The 23,502-nt window shown below is 50.0% G+C and overlaps 1 protein-coding gene across 1 annotated transcript; it reads left to right on the top strand.

Moving 5' to 3' along the window:
- The first annotated feature begins 3,427 nt into the window (after nucleotides 1-3,427).
- On the top strand, nucleotides 3,428-18,412 carry Trarg1 (trafficking regulator of GLUT4 (SLC2A4) 1). The gene is made up of 3 exons (XM_021238062.2): nucleotides 3,428-4,330; nucleotides 13,805-13,931; nucleotides 15,744-18,412. Exons 1-3 carry the CDS (start codon nucleotides 3,944-3,946, stop codon nucleotides 15,758-15,760), a joined length of 531 nt encoding a protein of 176 aa, XP_021093721.2. The 5' UTR covers nucleotides 3,428-3,943; the 3' UTR covers nucleotides 15,761-18,412.
- The last annotated feature ends 5,090 nt before the right edge of the window (nucleotides 18,413-23,502 follow it).

The following is a 23,502-nucleotide window of genomic DNA, read 5'->3' as shown; positions in this document are numbered from 1 at the left end:
GCTCAGCCTACATAAGCACTCACCGAGTGGAAGCTAAGATATACTCTATTTACAAGGGTGTATAAGGAGTTCTTTCAGGAACAGGAAGGTGTTTGTAAGCTATGGTATGTACAACACAGTTATTTTCATCGTTCTACGAGGGCTATGTATTTGAGGGCACACATCCACATATTTGCATGCTGATATGCATTTGCACTCTTAGGTTTTTGGCACATATACAGTATATGTGATTATGTGGATGTGTGGATATTTGTGTGTATATACATATAAGAATCAGTCTATATCAGACCTTCTGAGATTTCTTCCTACCCACCCTTTCTCTTCCAACATCTACCTCCCTCACCTCTCCCAGCACTGGTTACACTTAGTGTGCTCAGGATGGGGTGGGCAGAGGTGGGTGAGTTTTGGTGTGGACGCACCCTGGGCACTTAGTACTTTATTCCTTCTCTGCCTTCTGCAGCCTGCCTTAATGTGAGCCAGGGCCTGGGCTAGGTATATCTGCCCCCTTCAGGAGCTCACCACTCAGTAGGGAAAGAGGAACAAGAGAGGAATTACTTCCATCAGATCCCTCTGTCCACACCAGAGAGTGGTGAGAAGAGCCAGCTATGGATCAGAAAGATGTCCATCCTATCCACATGTCCGGCTGGGCCAGGGCTTACTATGCAGATCCTCAGGCAGGCAGGCCATGTGACCATGGAGATGACTGAGGAGTTCAGCCCCCTTCTGCAGGCTGCAGTTGGCCCAGTTCCTGTAGGAAATTGCCCATGTTTCCAAGATCTTCATGTTAAAAATCTCAAACTCAATTTTTTTTTTTTTTGGTATCGGGGATCAAAGTCGGGTCCTTCCGCTTGCGAGGCAGGCAGTGGAACTACTGAGCTAAATCCCCGGCCCTAAAATATTTCTTTTTTTCTTTTTTGGTACCGGGGATAGAACTCGGGTCCTTGCGCTTGCGCAGCAGGCAGCGAAACCACTGAGCTAAATCCCCGGCCCCATCAAACCCAATTGTTTTGTAGAATGATTTTGTATGTGTGTGTGTGGTGCTGGGAAGAAAAATCAGGGTCTCAGGCATGTGAGACAAGTGCCCTAAAATGGAGCTACATGCCCAGCCCCTTTGGAATGAACTTTAAATAAAATACGTGTTGAGACAATACTGTGCAGGCTAAATTCACTTTGTAGGATGAATCTAGTCCCTGGGTCTTCATGTATGACCCAGACGGGAACCTGCTTGGGGCAGCTGCAGACCGTGTACAGCTGGCTGGGTTGGACTCAGCAGTCTGTAGGCCACACCTTCTGCTTTTCTTCTCCCTGCCCCACTTCACCTCTGGGGCCCAACCCCAACTCTAGTCATGTGCCTGTTCCCACCAGTCCACTAGGTGGCACTGAAAACCCAGCATCTTACACTGGCAGCATAAACCTTGTGCCTAAGTGCCAGACCCCAGCCCATCTGGGCAACCTCTTGGCCCCTCATCACTCCTGGAGGCTTCTTGGCTTTTTCTTTTCTCTTTTTATCCAATGAAAAAGACCTCCTCATGTCTGGTTCATTGTCTTCTAGGCCAGTTCTGACAAATAAAAGTATAATATCCGCCACATTTTTAATTTGAAAATTTCTACTAGGCCCATTACAAAAAAGTAGCAAGAAACAGATGAAAATAATTTTAACAACATTTTATTTAGCTCAATATATCCAAATATCATTTCAACATGAAATCAACATAAAAAGTATGAATGGGGACCTGGGATTTAGCTCAGTGGTTCTGCTGCCTGCTTCGCAAGAGCAAGGTCCCGAGTTTGATCCCCGGTACCCCCCACAAAGTATGAGTGGGATATTTTACATTTTCCCCCTTTTTGGGCACTATGTCTTTGAAATCCTGTGTGTATTTTACATGTATAGCACATCCTAATTTGGACTTGCCACATTTCAAGTGCTCAGTAGCCCCATGTGGATCAAGGCTACCGACCAGGGCGAGGCAGCCATAGGCCCTGCAGAGGGTCTGAGTCTGTGCACTTGGATGCTGAGCAAAAGCCTGGCAGTCTCAGGGACACAACTTGCTACCCCTGGAAGGAGCTTTCATTCTTGAAAGACATCAACATGTTTCTGGAAATCTCTGGGCAGGGAGCCCAGATCACTCTCCTGGCCAGATTCCTGGTCTGGGCTGAGTAAGGTCCTCCCTGATGTATGGGAGAGAGAGAAGGAGAGGGAGAGGGAGGGAGAGGGGGAGGGGGAGGAGGCAGCATCCTGCTGGAAGCCTACATTTTGCAAATAACAACAGATTTTCCTTATTGAGAAAAAGTTTTAAATTTAATACAATTGAATTTACCAAATCTGAAAATTCATCCTAAAGTCCCTTACGTCTGGCCAGTTCTTGCTCTGGATTTTTATACTTCCTCCCTCTCTGGCCTGGCCTTCATTAAAACCAGCCTTCCTTCCTGCCTGCCTTTTCCCTTTCCCTTTCCCTTTCCCTTTTCCTCTCTCTCTCTCTCTCTCTCTCTCTCTCTCTCTCTCTCTCTCGTGCTAGGAAAGTGCTCTACCACTGAGCTACACTCTCAGCCCTAGAAGCAGCATTATCAAAGTGAAGCCACTTTGATACGCAACCCAAATTCACTTCTTCCCATGGACATAGCTGATTTTGTTCCTCATTAGTCCCACTGACTGATATCTGACTGGGATACAGTTTGAGATGAGTGCTTCTTTCCACTGCTGGGCCTCAGTTTCTAAACTCTAGTAGCAACAGATTTGAACTCCACAACTTCTGAGGCCCTACCAGCTCCAGTTTCCCACCTCATACATGACCCTAGGATTTGAAATGACTTCATGACCCTCTAACCTCCAACACACACCCTAGTGGCTCCAGGTCACTGTTGTAAAACAGAATAAGGAGTAAGGTCAGAGATACAGAGAAAGGCAGAGAGATAATCAGAATAGGCAGCCAGACCCTAAGTCCCCTTGGAACTGGCGCCTGCCCAAGCAGCTGCTGAACAGGAGGTGTCTGCTGCTGCCCCTTGGCACCATGGAAAGGCCCCAGTGGGCATGAAATGGGTGGTCCTTCCCCAGCAGGTCCCTCCCCCAGCCTGTGGTGAGCTGTTTGGATACCCAGGCAGAGGGCTGCGCTGTATCCTCTAGGGGCCACACTGGTGTTCATCCCTCCCCCTCCCTGTGGCCCCAGCCAGGAGGTAAGCTTTGGCCTGGCAGTCTCTGGAGCTGATGGTCAAAGTCTGGGTGGGATTGTGGTAGGTCCAGGGCCCAGCGTTTCCCAAAGCGAAGAGGAAGCATGAGCCTGCTCAGTAAAAAAGAAGCAGAGGACTCAGTTTCCAAGACAATAGAAGGCACACACCTTTGTGACCCAACCTAGAGCCCCTGGCCCAGAGGAGCAGGTCCCAGTGCTGCAGTGGAAACCAGAGGCTGGTCCAGGTCCCTCTGGGCTGTGCTAAGCTGGGCCAGGCTGAGCTGGACTGGGCTGGGGCAGAGGCAGGATGCTGCTGGGATGGTTCTCAGGGGAAAGGGGAATTGAAAAGAAAAGACATCTCCAAGGAGGGCAGAGAGGGAGGGAAGCTGTGGTACACACACACACACACACACACACACACACACACACCCCCCGCCTCCCTGCCTCTGCCTAAGCCTTACTCTGAGAGAAGCATCCTTCTTCTTGCTCTGAGCTTTCTGTTGCTTCCCCGCCCATCTGTGTTGTCAGCAGAGCCAGCAAAGTTGGCTTCAAACTTGAACGGACCTGAAGGCTTCATCCTCCTGGGAGCTCTGCAGGGGCAGAAGCAGCCCCCAGCCTCTGAACTCCACTGGCTTCCCGAAGCCCCCTCTGACCCTGCCAGAGGCCAGCTGGCCCTCTGTCTGCTGGGCCCCTAGTCTGGGCTGGGAATGGTGCACTGAGATCCCTCTGGAGCCCTTCACCCTAGTCTGAAGCTGGAGCAGCCTGAGGTCCAGGTCAACATGGCTAACCCCACGCATCCTCAGTTTTCCCAGGCACAGGAGCTGAGCTCCACCTTACCGCAGAACCTGCCTGAGATGGAGAAGCTCCTCACCAAGGTGGACAGCAAGGATGACAAAGCCCTGAATCTGTCCAAGTCCCTCTCTGGGGCTGTGGACTTGGAGCAGAATGGCCATAGTCTGCCCTTCAAGGTGATCTCTGAGGTGCACCGGGAGGCCTCAAGGCCTGGCTCCCCTTCCCGGGCCAGCTCAAGACGGGCATCCTCCATCGCCACCACTTCCTTTGCCCAGGACCAAGAAGCCCCCAAAGATTACCTCGTCCTTGCCATCGCCTCTTGTTTCTGCCCCATGTGGCCCCTCAACCTCATTCCCCTCATCTTTTCTATCATGGTAAGTGCTACTTTTTGTTCAGGGTCAGGGGCTTGGCCCAGGGTCAGCAGTTGTGTCCCCAGGCAGGCACCAAACAGGCTTCCCCAGTGCAAAGAGAGCCCTGGGGCTGGGTCAGGGGGTGGGGAAGACCCTTTGCTAGCTCCCAGCTTCCCCTTTGAGGGGGGGCCCAAGGGCTGAGGGCTGCTGTTTGTACTCCTCTTTCATTGCTGTTCCTGAGCATTACAGCTTGACTGTGTCTCTGTCTCTGCTGGGGAGAGGAACGTAGGGAGCTGCCTGGGGATAAATTCTGCAAGGCAGAAAATCAGTCAAGTTGGGAGTCTCGTCTTTTTTGAAAGAGTGTGGGCTTGCCTCAAAGAGCTATTGCTGAGCAGAGCTCTGTATCCACAGACTGCAGCCCTGGGTGCCCAGGAGGGGAGTCTGGCCTCCCGGGCCACCTGGTCATTCTACCAGCTTCTGCCAGCTCTGGTTTCTAAGAGCGGCGGCGGCTTCCCTGCTGTGACCAAGGGCCTGAGGTGGGGAGGATGACAGGCTGCTGGGGGTGGGGGTTCTCCCTGGAGTTTCCTGGGCCTCGTAGTTACACAGATTTCACCAACTCTCTGTAGGGTAGGAAAGGTTGGGGCATGAGTGAAAAATGTGAGCCAGAACACGCCCAGCCTTACCAAAGAGGGGCATGTGAGTTAGACCTCACTTTGACAGATTGCCCTATGCCAAGCCATTTGGGTAGAGCTACTTACAAAGGATTCCACAGAAAATGTGACTTCTGAGGTCCAGGAATGAAGGTGCGGGGGAGAGAAAGATGGCCTGGGCAATGCCTTTTAGAATGAGGTTAGGAGCAGGGGAGGCTAAACTGCTGGTCAGGGCCAGAAACCTGGGCGGGGCACCACACTCTGCTTCCCTGGAGTGGCACCACTGATGAGTCATTGATCACCAAGTCCCTAGGAGCTGTGGTCACTCTGGCTGTTCTCTGAGAAAACCTGTGTTTCTTCACACATCTCAGTCTACTTCATTAAGACCACCCAGGGAAGCTTTCCTTTGCCCCCATCAAATCTAATACCACCTGCCAGGACATTAGGACATTAGGGACACTGGCAACATCCTTGAGTGCAAGAGACAGGGCTGGGGCTGGGGCTGTAGCTCAGTGAGAGAGAGAGAGAGAGATGGGGGGGGAGATAGAGAGAGAGGGAGAGAGAGAGAGGGAGAGAGAGGGAGAGAGAGAGAGGGAGAGAGAGAGAGGGAGAGGGGGAATGAGAAATGAGAATATGGATATATGAATACTAGATATTGGGCAAGGCCTTCTGAAGAAACTTCCTGTGCTGCCTGCTGTACTTAGGGACAGCTGGGGGACACTGCCAGGCCCCAAGGGTGCAGCCAGTTGCTCTGGGCACCTGTGTAACCTCTTGGTTACAGCAACGTTCCCAGGAGGGGCAGGCTTTGAGGAGGGAAATCACACAATAGCTCAGGAGAACTCATTCTGGAAGACACCTAGAATCTGTCTTCTAGCGTGTGTGTGGGTGGTACAGGCTGGGTAGGAGCTACCTTTGCCAAAGGGAACTTGGGCCCAAGAGTGCAAGACCATTGAACCCAGCCCTGGAATTTCTAGGACCTTTTAAAGTTCTTAAGTCAGGGTTGATGGCTTTTGTGCTGGGCACAAGGAATACAGCACTAAACCAGACACTGTGGCCAAGTCCCAGGAGCCTGCAGCCTAGTGGGGAGAAACATGTAAACAGCTCCTTGAGACATATTGGAAGAAGGGCCTATGCTACACATAACCACAAGGGAATTAGGTAGTCTTGGGCAAGTCACTCAAACCCCTCTTCTCAATTTACCCATCAGCAAAATGGGTGTAGCCACAATGTCTGCCTTAGAGTGCTGTGAGAGTAAAATGAGATGCACCACACTAAGTGCTTAAGAAAAACACCAGCACACCCTAAATGCTATTTCATGCTGATAGTAGCTAAGTGGTAGCTGGGAGTCTCCCTAGTGAAACGTGGGAAGCCATTCTAGGGTTTTTGTTTTTGCAGTTCTGGAATCAAACCCAGGGCTTTGTGCATGCCAGCCACGCCCTACACCACTTAGCTACACCCCTAGCACTGGGTTTTAAAAATAGCCTTTTTGAGATATAACTCATATACTATATTATTCACTTAAATGTATGTAACATCTAAAGTACATAACTTTTGGAAAATATTATTTTTTGTGGTGCTAAGGATCAAACCAAGGCTCTCATGCATGCTAGTGGCCAAGTGCTCTACTACTAAGCTATATACCCTGCCCCTAAAAAATTATTTTGTACTGATACATAAAAACTGCACACCTTAATGGGATGCCATATTATGTTTCCATACATGTACACATTGTGTAATGTTTAAATCGGGTTAAACATATCTATGTCCTCAAATATTTATCATTTCTTTATGATAGAAACTTTCATAATCCTTTCTTTCCACTTTTTGAAAGGTATAGTGCATAATCGCTATGTGTAGTCACCCTACTTTGCAAAAGAATTCCTGAACTTCTTGCTCTTCTCTAACTGTAACCTGTGCCCATTGATCAACCTCTCCCCATCCCTCCCCGCTGCAACTCTCCCAGCCTCTGGTGGCCACCATTCTACTCTTAATTTCTATGAGATCAGCCTTTTCAGATTCCACTTGTGAGGGAGATCATGTGGTCCTCGTCTTTCTTCTGTACCTGGCTCTTACACTTAACAAAATGATCTCCAGTTCCATCAGTCCTGCAGTAAGTGACAGTATTTTTTAAATGCCTGAATAGTAATTCAGTGGCTTTTAGTGTACTTGCAGATAGTTGCAACTTAACCACAGTCAATTTTAGAACATTTTCCTCACCTCCAAAAAAACCCTCGTACACTGTAGCTATTGCTGGCCCACACCTGATCCCTCCCAGCCCTAAGCAAACAGTAATCTATCTGTCCCTATAGATTTGCCTTTTCTGGACACTTTGTAGAAATGGAATCATGTTACATAAGAGGTGACTTCTTTCATTCAGTATAGTGTCTTCTAGCCTCCTCCCTGTGGCAGCCTGCAGATGTGGGGTTTGGACTGGAGAGGAGTGTGGCCAGACTTCCATTTGGTGGTCAGTCTGCTGTAGGGTGAGAGGAAGGGCTGAAGGAAATAAGCCTGGCATTTGGTGTGAAGGTACAGATCAGAGGTGAAGAGGCTTGGACCAGGTCATGGGAAGGGCCAGAGCGGGCTTCTAGAAACCTTCTAAGAGTGGTTTACATTGACCATTCACTTATTTATTTATTTATTTTTAGTTGACTCGAACGGCAAGTTGCTTGTTTGGGGGGAATTAAGAAGTAGAGATACCTAGGCCCATAAATGAGTGTGCCTCTTTTAGGACTCAGGCCCTGTGCTAGACATTTGGGAAGTAGATGGCTAAGATAAGTGGATGGTCTGCTTGTTGTGACAGAAGGGTGCTAGAGTGCAATGGGAGCTGGAGGCAGCTCAAGACTTGCTCTAGGAATTTAACTTTTAGTTCAGTGGTTCTGAAGAGCCCCAGAAAAATTTCAAGCAGAGGCATGATACAGTCAGTTCATATTTTAAGACTAACACTCAACTGCATTGTGGGAAAATGGCCTACAATGGGGAGGCCCATGTCCAGGCAGGAATGATGAAGGTCTGAACTCAGCAACGGGTTCAGAAGGAAGGGCAATGGTAGGAGGGTTGCTAAGGGTGGCAGAGCCATGTTGCTTCAGGCTCCTGGCTATCCAACTCAGAAATATCCTAGAGAAGCCTGGTGGAGCCATCCTAGAGGGAAATCTGGGATCCACAACACGTAAGAGGTGACAGAGGAAGGTGGAGAGAAAGGGGTTTTGAAAAGGAGATTCTAGGATGTGGGAGGAAAAGTAAGGAGCAAGAGTGAATCTGAAGAAGGAGGGAGTGGAAAAAGCTTGTGGAGAGGTTTAAGGAGGACAGGAGTGTCTGCTGGGTTGGCCATTCCTAGATCTCTGGTGCCCCTGGAGATAGAGAGGCCTAGACAACAGGAGAGTGATTGATGGGGTGAGGTCTCTGAAGAGGAAAGGTCACGAAGGCAGAGGCAGGAGGAAACACTCAGGAAAGGGAACTGTGTCAGCTCTAAAGCTTCCATGCTACCACAGATGCAGGAGGCAAGGTCATTTACTGAGAAATGGGGGTCTGGTGATAAAAGGGGGTGGGGAGATGACCAAGGACAGACAGTCCAATGGCAGTGGGCTGTGCTGAGGCTGGAGACCATGGCTTGGGGTTCAGCCTACACAGTGATGTGATCTTCTCCAGGTGTAGATGTAGGTTTGTGACACAGGCATGCATTGGGTCAACCCAACGGTGGGGATGGCACAGTTGCCATGACAACAGGACCAGATGCTACAGAAGATTCAGGCAAGAGTGACTGAGATGAAATGCAGAAAGATAGGGCTGAATGGGGAGTGAGTTAGGTCAGGAAGATGGTGATAGCCTTCCAGGAGAGGGAGGGGTCATGGGCAAGTGCAATTAGCGTAATAGGGGTGAGACAGATGCTGGAGGTTGAAATTACAGAGGATGGCCAGGTGGAGTAATGGCAAGATATAGAATATAGTTGTGGAAATGAATGTCTAAAGGAAACATCAGGAGCCCAGAAGAAGGAAGTTGAGGGAGCCCAGTGCTTCACTGAGTGCTTCTTAAGTGTTAGGCACAGTTCCAAATTCTTTGCATGTATTATCTCATTTAACCCTAACTGTTATCCCCATGAGATCCCAGTACTGTTGTTATTCTCATTGTACAATTGAGAAGACTGAGGCACAGAGACATGAAGTAACCTGCTTGGAAGTGGGAATCCCAAGATTGGAACCAGCCTGGCTGCCTAGAGCAAAAGCCCTCTTTCTACTCTTCACACTACACTACTTTCTCAGGAACCGAGGGGGTTGGGGGTAGCATTACTGGATATACTCACCTTTGTTTTTTCTGTTCTGGAAGCCAGTATGTTTCCCAGGCCACTCCCACTCCCTGGGGACCCAGGGGTCAGTTATTTATCTGGGGTGAGGAAGAGGGATAGAGTGTGGCCTGAGAGTTAGTGTCCTGTGTTGGTGGCTCCAGGCCCCAGGGATGCACTTCCGAACTCCTCATTACAAGCCCCGCATTGGTTTCCAAACGCAGGGTGAAGCCCTGGCCCGCAGAGGGGGAAGGAGACCCACAGCTCTGATAGCCCCTCTGGAGCTGGGGTTTTTTTTTTGGTTTTTTTCGTACCGGGGATCAAACTCGGGACCTTGTGCTTTTGAGGCAGGCGGCGGAACCACTGAGCTAAATCCCCGGCCCTGCAGACCATGCTTTTATGTGAGTCTGCCAGTCTGTTTATTTACCCCCATTTGACAGGCAAGGCAGGTGAGCTGATTTAACAGCTCCAAGAAGTTCAGTGGTTGTAGCTACGGCTGGATGAGACGAATAGGGGACTTCACCAAGAGGGAAGCCCTCACATCTGTGTCTATGGATCTGTTCTCTCCCCACCTGGATCTCATCCACCCCAGACTTCTGCTCCCTTTCTGTGCTGTGTTGACTCCCACTGGTCACACTGCAGTGACACATCCACAGTGCCTGAAACCGCGGCAGGAATAGTCTGACACTGAACAGGCCCTCCTCCACCTCTGGGAAGGGCACCTCTGTTCATCTCTCACCCGAGCAGAAACCTGGAAATCATCCCGACAAGTCTCTGTCCCACTCCATTTGGCCTTCTCTTTTTATAACATCTCCAGTCTAAACTTTTCCAGTTTCCTACTTATGTGAAGTCTTTGACTGTATCTGCCTCCACCCCTACCTCTCTAGCCTGTACTCTACCATAGTCAGAGAAGTTGTTCCTAAAATGCAGATCTGATTACATCCCCACTTAAAATCCTTCATTGGCCCCCATTGTCCAGAGGACCAAATCCAGTCCTTTTTATGCAGTAGTCAGAGCCCTTCTTTTTCTTTTTCTTTTTTTTCTGGTACTGGGGATCAAACTCAGGACCTTGCACTTGCAAGGCAGGCACAGTGCCACTGAGCTAAATCCCTGGCCCTCAGTGCCCTTCTGACATGACCTTTCTCCACCAGTTGCTTCTCTCACCATGCCCACATAGCACTCTATGCTCAGGCTCCATCCTTGCCTCACAGCAGTTTGGAGGATTCAATGCCCTAATGGATGGAAAACTATGCTGTAGTTTCTGGCACAAGGTAAAAACTCAAATAATGTGGGGGTTTATTATAGAGGTAGAGGAATCATGGTGGACTTCCCAGATGTGTTAATTAGTTTTTCCTTTGTTGCTGAGACAAAATACCTGACACCCAAAGGTTAGAGGGGAAAGGGTTTAATTAACTCACAGTTTGTAGAGGTTTCAGCCCATAATCAGCTGGCTCCAAGGCAGAGTGGCACATGGCAGAGGGGAAACAGTTCATGGCGGCAAAACACAGCAAAAGGAATAAGGGACCTTAACAGTGTCTTTCTGCCCCTTTTATCCCATCCAGACTACTGGGATTAGGACGGTGCCAAACCAATCACTCACATGTAGTAGTTCAGCAATCACATGCCTTAAATCCCAGAATCACACATTCCAGATTCAGCCACCTCTGAAAAAGCTTGAGACTTTGGGAGGACGTCTAAACACAAGCCATAACACCAGGGAAGGTGGCATCAGAGCTGGCCCTTGAACAATGGGAAGGATTTGGATATGTGAAGTTTGGGGCAGCAGGAATGTAGAAAGGAGCAAAGGCATGTAAAGATCAGGGATAAAACCTTGGAAGCTCAGATTGGCTAGGCCCAGAGATTGTTGAAGAGAGGAGTAGAGCATTAAGAACAGGAAATATTAAGCTACTCTGGGTTCAGTTTTTGTTCTGTAGACAATGGGGAGCCATATAAGACCCTAAGCAGGTGAGACCACCTGGCCCACCGCTGTTTTGTTGATAGCCCCTCTTTGCCTTTTGACTCCTCTCTGATCCCCACACAACAGCCAGAGGGGTCTTTTAGAAACTGGCATCCCAGGCCGGGGATTTAGATCAGTGTTTTTGCTGCCTGCTGTGCAAGCGCAAGGACCTGAGTTCGATCCCCGGTACCAAAAAAAAAAAAAAAAGAAACTGGCATGCAATCATTTCATTCCCCTGCCCCTGGACTTACACTTTTCACTGGCTTTCAAAGCTTCTTGAACAAAGATGTCTTTCCTTTTTATCTGTTTACTTACTTTTCCAGTACTGAGGATTGAACCCAGGACCCTTGCACTAAGCTACATACCCAGCTCCTTTTAAGTTTTTTAAAAATTTGAGACAGGGTCTAAGTCACTAAGTCGCCCAGGCTGGTCTCAAGCTTGTGATTCCCTTGCCTCAGCCTCCCAGAGGGCTGGGATCACAAGCGTGTGCTACCGCACCTGGACTCCTTCCTTTTGGCACAGCTTCATCCACACCTGTGGTCCCCTTGTCCTCTATCAGCTCCAGCCAGCACTCGGTGTTACTTCTGCCTGGAATTCTTTTGAAAAAGAATGCATTTAATTCTTACCCATCCTTCACATTAACCCCAGAGCCCTCCATTCTGGAAGTTTTTCCTGACTCCACTTTCATAAACACTCACAGTACCACGTATCTCTCCTCTGTAACACTACCCACAGTTGTAATTCTACCTTTATTTGTGTGACTGCAAAGGACAGCAGGCTATCAGTTCCATCAGTATGGAGACTGGGACTTCCTTGCGCACTGCTATGTCCTGGGGACCTAGCACAGTACCTGATATAAATATCTGTGATGTGAAACAGTGGCACAGGTGGCATGGAGAGTAGAATGAAGAGTAACAGCTTGAAGCCAGAAGAATCTTTAAGAGGCTGTTGCCATGACTCACATGAAAACGGGTGCTTGGAACTAGAGCGGGTGCAAGGAAGTTGTAAGGGGAGAGTAGCAGTGGAACTGACGGGAAGGGAAATAAATTAGCAAGTTGGGGGCTGGGAGTATATGTAGCTCAGTGGCAGAGTACTTGACCCAGCACAAGACCCTGGGTTCAATGCCCAGCACCATTAAAATAAATGAGTAAATTAGCAAAGTGAGAAGGCAGAGGCATTGTGATCTAGAGGTTGGACTGCAGGCTACTGCCAATAAATGGGGCTTGGGCAACTGGGAGGAGTCACACAAGGCAAGGAGCAGACTGAATTAGATGTCACACTGTCCTGGAAGTAACTCATAGTGGAAGTATAGAGTTGTGGGTGGGTGGGTGGGTGGAGGTGGTTAGAATTCTGAGCCATGGAGGACAGGACTGCAGAAAGGGGCAGGCACCTGCACCAGGAGAAAAGAGTGGAAGGGCCACATTTTTCACATTTCTGAACTTCAGCTTTGTCATCAGGGATGGGGCAGCACTGCCAGCCTCCCACCATGATTGTGAGGCTGAATGAGATCACTGGGTACTGACCTAAGGAAGCTTCCTGGCACAAAGTAAGGGGTTGATAAATCATCACCACCACCACCACCATTGTCATTGTTGTCATCATCAAAGTACTTAACTACATTTCCATGCTGAACTTAGGAGCCTCTAAGAATTAGAATATGAAATAACCAAATGTGCGACCTGAGGCCCTGAAAGCAGTCACACTTGGGCAGATCCTGCTTGGCCCTGCTCCTAGTGGAGCTGGGACAAGTCCAGGAAGCCTGAGAAGAACAGATGAATTCTAGAGTAAGAGCCTAAGGTCATGGGGCCAGACCTAGCCAGCAGGTGACCCTTGGTCATCCTAAGCAGGGGCATGAAGGCACCTCTGCAAATATTTGGACATACCTCAAGGCGCCGAGACCCTCCCAGGGTCCTCCACATTCTTAATTTTCTCATCAGCTCTTGCATCCACCTGGTTTCCCTAGATTAACTAGGTCCAAGAGAAACAGCTCGCCAAGGAGTGACAGGCAGATCAGGGCTCCTAGGCTCCAGCTCTGCCTTCCCCACCCAAGACCCCTCATCTGTCCTGTGTGATTCAGGAGGTGAGAGTGGTAGAACAAAGATGTGGTCTTGGATGGAAAGTAGAGGGAGGGAGGGCAGTGCTTTTGTTTTCTTTTGTGACAAGTGGGAGGCTCACAGAGGAAAGGAGGCAGGAAAAGCCACAGAGGTGTCTTCAGGTTGGAAAGGGGCTGCAGAATTGAGCCTTAGGTCAGGGTCTGGAGGGCTCTGCTCCGTCTGCTCCTGCAAGTTGGCCAAGCCTGTTAGTCCCTGGATCTCTATCACACCATCTGCCATTACCACACTGCCCCCTTACTATCCTGAGAGGAAGTGGCCTGTGTTGCTTGGTTATGTTTCCAGCTGTATCCTGCCAGTGAGGGGTAGGCTTGGTCAGGGGTCCCCACAAGAAGCGAGGGGTCCTCAGCTCTCCAGGAGGACTCTTCTTCCTCTCCCTTGGGAGGGCTAGTGGGGTGGGAGTAGCACTGGGGATAGGGTGTGTCTGGAAACCCATCCAGAGGGGCTGCCAAGCCTGGACAGCCAATGGACAAACTTCCTGAGGGCTCTGTTCTTTCTCTGCAGTCTCGAAGTAGCATGCAGCATGGGGACATGGATGGGGCCCAGAGGCTAGGCCGCCTGGCCCGGCTGCTCAGCATCAGCTTCATCATCCTGGGGATCGTCATCATCATTGTGGCTATCAACTTCTTAGGTGAGGCACAGCTGCATGGAGTAGAGGGAGCCACTGGGGTAGGGACAGTGGGTGGGGGCCACAGCATTATCTTTTCACTCCAGAAAAGTGGCCCAGCTCTGCAGCAGTGACCACATGAATGGGGATTTTCTGACTTGTCTTATACCCTGGCAGTAAATCAAGAGAAAAGGGTGTGGAAAGGACAATGGCCTAGGAGTAAGAGGCCATGAGATCCAGTCTCATCTCTGATGGCCCTGGGACCTGCGCCAGTGTCCTGTTTGGTTGAGCTCAGTGTTTTCCTGTATCAAGTGCCAGGAAAAAGCCTCTAGCAGGAAAGGTTTTGTGAACATCATTCAAGATAATGGATATGACTCTGCTTTGTAAACTGTGGGCTTGATGCAGTGATCTTGTGCTGAGGCAGCCAGTGTAGACCAGAAGCAAACCACACACTTGGAGGAAATCAGGAAGCAGCATTCTATAAGTACCTGAAGGTGGCCCAGGGAAGTTATCTCAGCAGGGAAACCCCTCAAAGGGGACTCTCTACAGCCCATGCAGCTTTGTGAGTTTGAGAGTTTTCCAGCTCAGAGCTATACCACACACTTTTGCTGGGATATCTCTTCTCACTTCATTGGTCAAGCTAACCCTTTCCTCTAAAAACCTTGCTACACAAAACACATTCCATGCCAGATGTGGTGGCATGTACCTATAATCCTAGCACTCAGGAGGCTGAGGCAGGAGGATTGCCATGAGTTTGAGGCCAGCCTGGGCTATATAGTGAGTTCAAGGCAGCCTGAACTACATAATGAGACCTTGTCTCAAAAAAAAAAATCAAAACAAAATAAAAACCAAACAAAAAACTAAAATGTGCTCCATGGACTGCAGCAGGAGCATCTCCTTGGACCATGTCAGAAATGTCGAATCTCACTGAACTGGAATCTGCATTTTAGTACAATTCATAGTCCAGCCATTGAAGTGTGGCATACATTGGTTTAGAGTATGGAGCTTGACTTGGGCCAGAAGGCCTGGAGTCCAGTGGTGGGCCACTCGGGAGAGAGGAGTGTTCAGATTGGCAGTCAGCCTAATCCAGGTCCTCTGCTTTCTTGCTGTGGAAATTGAAGCATATCCCACAAGCCCTATTAGCCTCAGTTTACTCTGTTAGTGCAGAGTCTGATGCATGCACAGGCAAATGAGAGCAGGAGCCAGTAGCCCAGGGTATTAGGCTCAGTATCACCTTATGATGCCCCAGCCCCCTTTGTCCTGCTGTTGCTCATCATTTTAGCCAGGACACTCTATGGCAAGTGAGTTTCTGAACTCAAACTGGCAAAGGGAATTTCTTAGCTTTAATAAAAAATTCTAGCATAGACTGTTTTGGGCAAAGCTGATCCAGTTTGAGAGAGTGATGGTGACAGGAGTCTGTCTCACTCTCTTGTGCTGCTTTCTAGTGTGTTGGCTTCATTCCTAGGCAAGATCTCTCCCTATGGTGGCAAGATAGAGCTAGCAGCTCTAACAGTGGCCCTAATAGTGGCATACATTTTAATCAGTCCAGGAACTAATCAAGAAAAAAGAGAAGTGCTTTGTTAACAGTTACAGCAACAGTCCCAAGTCCGATTCTGATTGGCCCAGGTAGGGTCACATGCTTACTTCTCAACCAGTCACCAGGGCCAGTCTTCTCATTGCCAGGAGTTCAGTTCTGCCAAAAGCCCCAAATCAAAGAGTTCCTTGATCCTGTACATTATCCAATTATCATTTCCCACAAACCAAATTCTCAAATCAGGGGCTTGAAAATCCAATGTTCTGAGCTCTGTTCTGCCATTACTGTTCTTTTCTTTACAGTTCCAAAACACAAGTAACCAGGAAGCTGTGCTAGCAGAGGCAGATGCTGGCCAGCTGGAGAGCTCCGAACCCACACACCCTACACACCATGGGAGGACAGGATGGTGACTGCCAAGCGCCCATCTGTCCCCTAGCTCTAAAAGCACAAACTTAAAGGGCAACTCCCAAGTCATCCCATTGTCAGCCCACACTTTCTGGAAGAAGGAAGGACGAGAAGAAGGAAAGAAAGAAATTTGCCATGGAACCAATGAATGATGTAAGTTAATCTCATGGATATGTCCTGACATTTTGACCCCGATGTTCTGGCTTGTTTCTCATCCCTACAAATTTCCTGGACCTACCAAGCAGCGTAAACTGCCAGAATGAGAAGAACCAGCCCCACAAACAAGTCCATCTGTGGTAGGAGAAGAAACATCACTGGACCTTCACGTCTGTGGACCAGGAGCAAAGATGTGGGATTTCATCTTTTGTATTTTTCTTGAAGGGAGAAAACAGACCATTTGCATGCTTTGTGTCACATGCCTGCTGTGATCCCAGCCTGAGCTTCAAGGCGAGGCTGCCACTCAGCACATCCCCTGGATACCCTCAGACACATGGGTGATGCAGCTGTCCTGGGAAGAGGGAGCAACTTCAGGTACATTCTCTATTGCAAGGTGGAGGCACTGGGAGGAATGTTGAAGACAGATGCAGGGACAGCATGATACTCTTCCAAACTTCTCAGCCTCAGAGCCTCTATGCTGAGGCCTCTGGTCCCCTTGTGTCTCCCAGGACCCCCTAGTCTGCCTCTTGGTCTTCACCTGTGCTGCAGCCTGGGGCACTAACAGAACTCCCAAGACCTGACCTGACCTAGGCCAGTTAGTGGGGAAGAGGGCCTGAGCGCTTGTTCTGTCCTGGCCTTCTTGAAGGACAAATGCTCAGGAATCTCTGCAGGGTGGCTCAGCGGTCCCCATGAAGAGTGGTTCTGGTTGGGCATGGCTTCAGCCTCCCAGCCCAGCCCCATCAAATGCTCTGTGCTTGGCCTTGTGTCCCTGGCCATCGTCATGCATCCAAGGCTTTCCCTGAAGGTGGCTCTGGGACCACGCTTAGGGGGACTTCCTGGGGGTCCTCAGGCTGCTATGGCTGTTTGCCATGCCCAGGAGAGAGTGGGGTAAGGTATTTTTATGAAGGTTTGTTGTTTCTTGTTTCTTGAGTCCTAAGACAGAGGGAAGAGCATAGCTGAAGGGCACCATCTTTGGAGAGCATGAAGTCCAGGTTTGGGAAAACACTTGCATGTTGGAAGCACAGGGATGGACACCTGAAAGCTGCTGAGCAGGGCCCTTTGCCTCCAGCCTGATTTTTACATTTTTGATTCTCCCTAGCATTCTCCCTCAGAAGGCTTTACCCTCAGAATACTCACTCCCAGGGTCCCCAGCTCCAGGTCAGACCTGGAGGGAGATGCTCCAGGCTTCCCCGACTTGCAACCAGAGTGACTGCTCTCAGTGGCGGACAGGTTCCCAGCCACAGACATAGTGCTCTGAGGCTGGCAAGGTCTATCTGGACCCTGTACCCTCCTCTCCAGGGCCGTTGCCCTACTCCCGCCCTCTCAGAGGCTCTGCACATGCGAGGAGCTCTGGGTCCCAAGACAGTGGCAGCTCTGAGCCCTTCAGACAGGTCCCAAATGTCTGCTGGGAGAGGAGGGCTACTGAGGGGATCTCTTTGGGGTTGGTGTTCCTATGTCATTACCCAGTGACATAGACTTAAACTCCAGCCTCTCCTGTTCCTAAAGCAGGGGCTGGTTTGGGTTTGCCCTATGGGATCTTTGAAGCCAAAACAGAGATATCCCCATTTGCTGGGAGGGGAGGGAGTGTGGGAGCCCAGAGTATGTATGTCACTTGAGAGGTCAGGTCAGGCCAGGGCAGACATCAGGTCTGTGGGATCAGCTTCTCCCAGGCCTCTGGTCATGCACTTGTGGTCTCCCATTGGGCCTTGGCCCAGCTGTAGCAACCCTGGAGGAGAAGGAAAGGAATTGTGTGGTTTAGGGATAGTCACACGGTGAAACAGAGGCAGAGGTGGGTCTCTATGGCCTCTGTGCCCTCGGAGTGCTGCTCATATCCAGTCTCCCTGGCCTATAATCACACTGGCACATCAGGCCCACTGTGCATGCCCTTTCACACATATATACACTCTTCCACACTCCAAGCCCAGAACAGTCAAGGGCCATGCTCAGGTGAAGCCACCAGCAGACAGCTCTAGAAGAGGCTCCACTGGACCCCCTTCCAGTTCAAGCACAAACAACGTGAGAGTTTCCTAGTGGTGCCAAGGACACAGCTCAGAAGACCCCAGAGGCCGGTGCTGGGCAGAGGGGAGCTCAAAGCAGGAAGAAAGCAGTGTCCTGGATGAGAGAAAATGGAGGGAAGGTCCCTACTGCCCTGAGTCATGGGCAGCTTGGGGTCTCCAGGCTGAAGCTAGGAGGGGCAGTGGCCCTGCTGTCCCAGCTCTGTCTTAGATCCAGCCACCTGCCATGTGAACACAGTGGTTCCTGGCTGGGGGCACTGACCCACTCTCTCTCTGGGCCCCCTAAAAAGCAGCAAAAACTATCCCCTCCCTACCGCCATCACCACATGCACCAGTGATTCTGTATTTCTTGGCATGGAGAGAAATAAAGGTGAATGTATATATTCCCCGGCTTGTGTGTATGTACTGCTGAGCTCTGGAGATTTCTAACAGCTGGGGAGAGGGGGCAGTCCACTCAGCCTGCTGGCCCCAGGCTCAGGAGTGGGCCCTAAGGACCATGTGTACCCTGGGTCTCCACAGACAATACACAGCATTCCTCTGGGCAAGTCATCCATGCTCTCTGGGCTTCAGTTTCTCCCACTGTAAAACAAGTGGGTAACACTGGTCCCATCTTCCTCTGGTCATTCTTACTGATATGAACAAGGACTGGTGGAGAGAAGGGGTGGGGAAACCAGCTCTTGCTGGCTCTGGGCATGTTCTGGGTCTTTTGCACACACTGATAAATCCACATGGAGCTTACAGTCATTAGTATCATTATCCCCCTGCTCAGATTGGTAAACTGAGGCTCAGAGAGGTTCAGGGCCTTGTGTAAGGTCATACCATGCTCAGCATAGAAGGTGCTGAATACATGCTGGTGACATGACTTGATCCCTAGGTCTATCTGACCCCAGAGTTAGCTTCTGCCACCAGACTTTGCTGCCCAGAAAGGAAAAGCACCATGGAAAGAAGGTGAAAGTTAGTGGTTCTGGGAAAAAGGGTGGGAGAGGGATCCATCTTCTGGCCTTCAGTGTGCTACAGGCAGGGGCTGCTTTCCTGAGGAGGACAGGGATGTTGCCTTGGGCAGAGACACTGGCATCAGGGCTCTGGCATGGAAGGCAAGAGGCTGGGTAAGCAGGAGAGCTGGGTGGGACAGGGGGAGGGAGGAAGAGAAGGAGGGACAGTGGGTGCCAGGACCAAGCAGAGCACAGAGCTCAGGGTATGAGAACCAGAGCCAGCCCACCTGGATTCAGGTCCTGCCTGGCTTCTTACTGGCTGGATCCCCTTGGGTGAAGCCCTTTAACCTATCTATGAGCATCTAGTGAAATAATCGAGGTAAAGACTGTAGCACATTGACTCAGACCACCCCATCTGCTTCCACTGGGACAAAGCAAAAGCCTGAAGCTGGAGTGTTTGTTGAGACTAAGGACCTGTCCAGGCCAGAGGCCTGTTCCCTGTTCCCTGGTTCTCCTCGATCACTGGTCTGCCTGCCTTGGTTGAGCAGGTTACCAGGCCCACTGCATACCTCTTCCAGGAGGGCTGGGCCCTGCCTCCCTTTGTCCTCCACAAACAGGGGCATGTTTTACACCTTTCATGAAAGTTTGTGGGAGAGTTAAAGAAACAATTGTCCTCCACTCTGCACCCCACTCCTTGGTCCCTGATTCAGATCCTATGGCTCTGGCTTTATTTCTCCTGGAGTGATGAGTAGAATACCGTGGTTAGCCACGCCTACTTTCTAAAAGCCACTCCTAAAAAATCAGGAAGTGACTGTGTGTGCATCCATTTTATCTTGGGTTCAATTCCATTCATTTTAATAAGCACCTGCTATATGCTAGCTGGGGGCCAGCTGTGGGCATGCACAGATGAATGAGACCCAGGCTCTGGCTTGTCTTCCAGCCTATTGAGGAAGTGTGGAGATGCTTCAGTGGTTGCTCCCTGGAGTGCCAGAGCAAGCAGCAGGCTTTGCTTGGAAGGGGAGGGCGGGAGTGGCTTTCTCAAGTGACTCTAAACCAGGACTCTCCTCTCTTCCCACAAACCTGTACCAAGCTCCTACTATATGCCAGGCCCTGTACTGGACTATGGGGACACAAAGATGAAAAGGATAGGCTTCCTGGATCACATGACCTCTGATCTAAAGGAAAGCTCTGTGGATGGAAGGGGAGGATTTGTTGTGGTTTAGGGAGGTAAATGCCTTGGGTGGAGGGGAAGAACAGAGAGTCAGTCCTGGAGCTCTAGAGATCTGTCCTGGAAGATCCAGGGAGACAACCAGCAGGAAAGTGGCCTCCACCAGGAGCCTCTCAGGTCAGAAGCACTGTGTAAGGGCCAGGGATTTAGCTCATTGGCACTGTACCTGCCTTGCAATCGTAAGGTCCTGAGTTCGATCCCTGGTACCAAAAAAAAAAAAAAAAAAAGAAGAAGCACTGTGCAGTAGAATTTCCTCCCAGCCACAGTGGGGTAAGGTGAATGATTCCTAGTGCTGGTCTCTGAGCTCCTTGCTTTGTGAGAATTATCTCACTTAATCCTCCTCCATGAGAGATCAACCATCTTCCTGAGAAGAAACAGATCAAGAGACTTGCTCAAGATCACACAATTAGAAACAGTGGTAAAAGCAGCACAATCCTTCAAAAAGTGAGCTTTGGTGCTAGATTTTCGTCCCTGTAACAAAATACATATCCAAGAAAACTAATTTAAAGGAGATAAGGTCTATTTTGGCTCATGATATTAGAGGTTCCAGTCCATGGTTAGCAGGCTCCATTGCTATGAGGCAGAAGCATCATGGTGGAAATGTGTGTCAGAGGAAAGCTATTCACCTCATGGCAGCCAGGAAGGAGGGGGGGGGGGGGAGAGAGAGAGAGAGAGAGAGAGAGAGAGAGAGAGAGAGAGAGAGCACGCCTGAGCTGGTGGGCTTCCTTCTCCTTCTGCTTTTGTCTCATTGGGGTCCCCAGCCTCTTGTATGGTCCCCAAACCCAGGCAGGTCTCCCCTGTCAGTTTTCTTTCCCACATGCCAGTCATCTCTGGAAAACCCTCACACATTCAAAAATGTGCTTTGTTAATCTGCTAGGGAGCTCTCAACCCAATCAGGTTGACAGTCATGATTACCTATCACAGATGACAAGCCTCTCCAGGCCTTAAGCCTATGAGCTCTTCCACGGGAGTCGGCCATTTTAATGACTCTAGCTCCACTGCCTGGCATGTGACAGTCACATTTCTCTGCAATCCTTTCCCTCTGTGCTGCACCACAGTGATCTTTTCATCATTTTAAGCACCATCTGGGGAATCACATTAAGATGAAATGGCACCAGGGTGACACTACCAACACTAGAGTGAATGGGCACCCTCTACACACACGCCATCAGTGATGACCACACTGCTCTACTGCCCAGCTTGGTGGCCTGAAAGTCTCTTTGGCATCATTTTTCAGACACAATCCAGTTACAGAAACATAGAGGGGGTTGGAGGGAGGACTCGTGGTTTGGAATGAGTAAGGGAAAAGGGGGAGCTCTCATGATGTTCGAGGATTCAAATGATAGATAGCTGTGCCACTGGACAAGCGACTTTGACTTGTGAAGAAGGTGATGATTTCCCCCACAGCTCTGGGATTTCCCGGGGACCAGGCGGACATGGGTGTGAGAGGATGAGAACTGGACACATGAGAGACGTAAGGAGCAACGTCCTGGGGTACAGCCTGGCAGACCTCTCGTCCCCAAGCCTGAGGGTTCTGTCCACCTCCCAGGCTGACCCTTGAGTCCCTGCTCTCTTTTGCCTTCCTCTGCCTCCTGATATGACGAGAGACAGCTGTGTGTCCAGGAACAAAGCAAATCAAGCCATCCACTCATTGGCTATGTGGCTGTGGGCAGGTGCCAGCCTCTCTGGGCCTCAAAGTCCTCATGTAAAGGAGTGAGCTAGCTTAGAGGTTGTTTCTCATTCTGTCCACACATGGGAATCACTGGGAGTGTTACACAATTGTGGCACCTGGGTGCCATTCCTGGTGAGTCTGGTTTAATTGGTCTGGGGTATGGGCTATGCATTCAGGTATTTTGTTTTATTTCTGGTACTGGGGATCAAATCCAAGGGTGATCTACCACTGAACTAAATCTCATTTTTTTTGAGACAGAGTCTTGCTAAGTTCTCTAGGCTGGCCTTGAGCTTGTGGTCTTCCTGCTTCAGCTTCTGAGTAGCTGGGATTATAGGCCTGTGTCACTTTTTCCACTGAATCTAGGTTTTAAAATTTTCCAGGGCTGGGGATTTAGCTCAGTGGCACTGCACCTGCCTTGAAAGTGCAAGGTCCTGATTTTGATCCCTCCTACCAAAAAAACCCCACTTTCTCACAGCAAAAATTTCCAGGTAACCTCAGTAGTCACTCAAGATTTGGAACCACTGGTCTCCACTCTAGAGTCTTGCTACTCAAAGTGCGGTCCCTGGACCATTAGCATGGGCCTCACTGAAACCTGTTGCCAGAAGTGGAAGCCTTACTGTATCAAAGAGAAAGTGGTTCATATGCACTTTAAAGTTGGACAAAAGTTCATTGAGCTTTTGTTCCACTACAGCCCCCAGACTATTGCATGGTGCCCACATGCCTAAAGCCACCTCCCCTCTGGCTCTCAGTCCTATTCCTTGGGAGTGAGCCAGCTGTACCACAGTCTCTCATGGAGGGGCACTTCAGGCTTTACCTTCTCCAGTGGGTCACCATCTCCTTTCTGGCAAGAATAATCTTCCTCCTGTCAGTCTTGCTCTTCCTCCTTTAAGGGTTTATTGTAATGAAGAGAAAAATCTAGGAAATCTTGCTTCTTGGCCATCTTGCTTTGCTTGAGAAGCAGAGAAAGGACAAGAGATAAGCTGAGGGGGTCCTAACAGCAGCCAAAGCCTGTATCCCGCTTTCTAAATTGTTTACCAGTAAGCCTGCAGCCTAGAGTGTGAGGGTCAGGGTGGAGGTGCCCCCCAAAGCACAATCCCAGAGGCACTGGGGGCCTTCTGGAGTTTCCTCAGGGACGGAGGAATGCCAAGTGGGTGTCTTAGAGCTGCTCAGACAGAAACTTCAATCACAATGAATGCCCTGGGTTTTCTGAGTCTCCACCTTCACCTCCAGGCCCAGAGGAGGAGGAAGGCACTGGGAGAGGAAGGCTACCCTTGGCCTGGGCAGGGCTTCCTACCCCCAAGGTTGGTCTAGGTTCATATGGAGGCTCTGTGGTGATTTTCAAATGGTCCCCTGTAAGCAGGGCAGAAATTGCCTAAAAGGCTCCTCTTCCTGGGGCTCTCTGCAGCCTCAGAACCTAGCCTGGTACCTTGAGAGCAGGTGGATTTCAGAGGCCCTGGGCACAACATAACAGGGCATAACTCTTGTGGCTGTCAAGATGGGCAGGGCTGAGGAGTCTTTCCCAGGAGCTGGCAGCAGAGGTGCTCAGCTGGAAGCTGGGCCCTGTCAAGGCTTAAGCCTCCTGCATTATTGATCTGTTGCCTGGCTGTGGGTATGAATAATTCATAGGGCAAGGAGGCACCACTGCAAACAGAG

Source organism: Heterocephalus glaber, unplaced genomic scaffold (assembly GCF_053883595.1).
Source record: "Heterocephalus glaber isolate CG9 unplaced genomic scaffold, H.glaber_assembly_v1.0 deba00001564, whole genome shotgun sequence".
Lineage (NCBI taxonomy): Eukaryota > Metazoa > Chordata > Mammalia > Rodentia > Bathyergidae > Heterocephalus > Heterocephalus glaber.
Note: the sequence above shows the minus strand (reverse complement) of the source record. Positions and strands in the feature narration are given on the sequence as shown.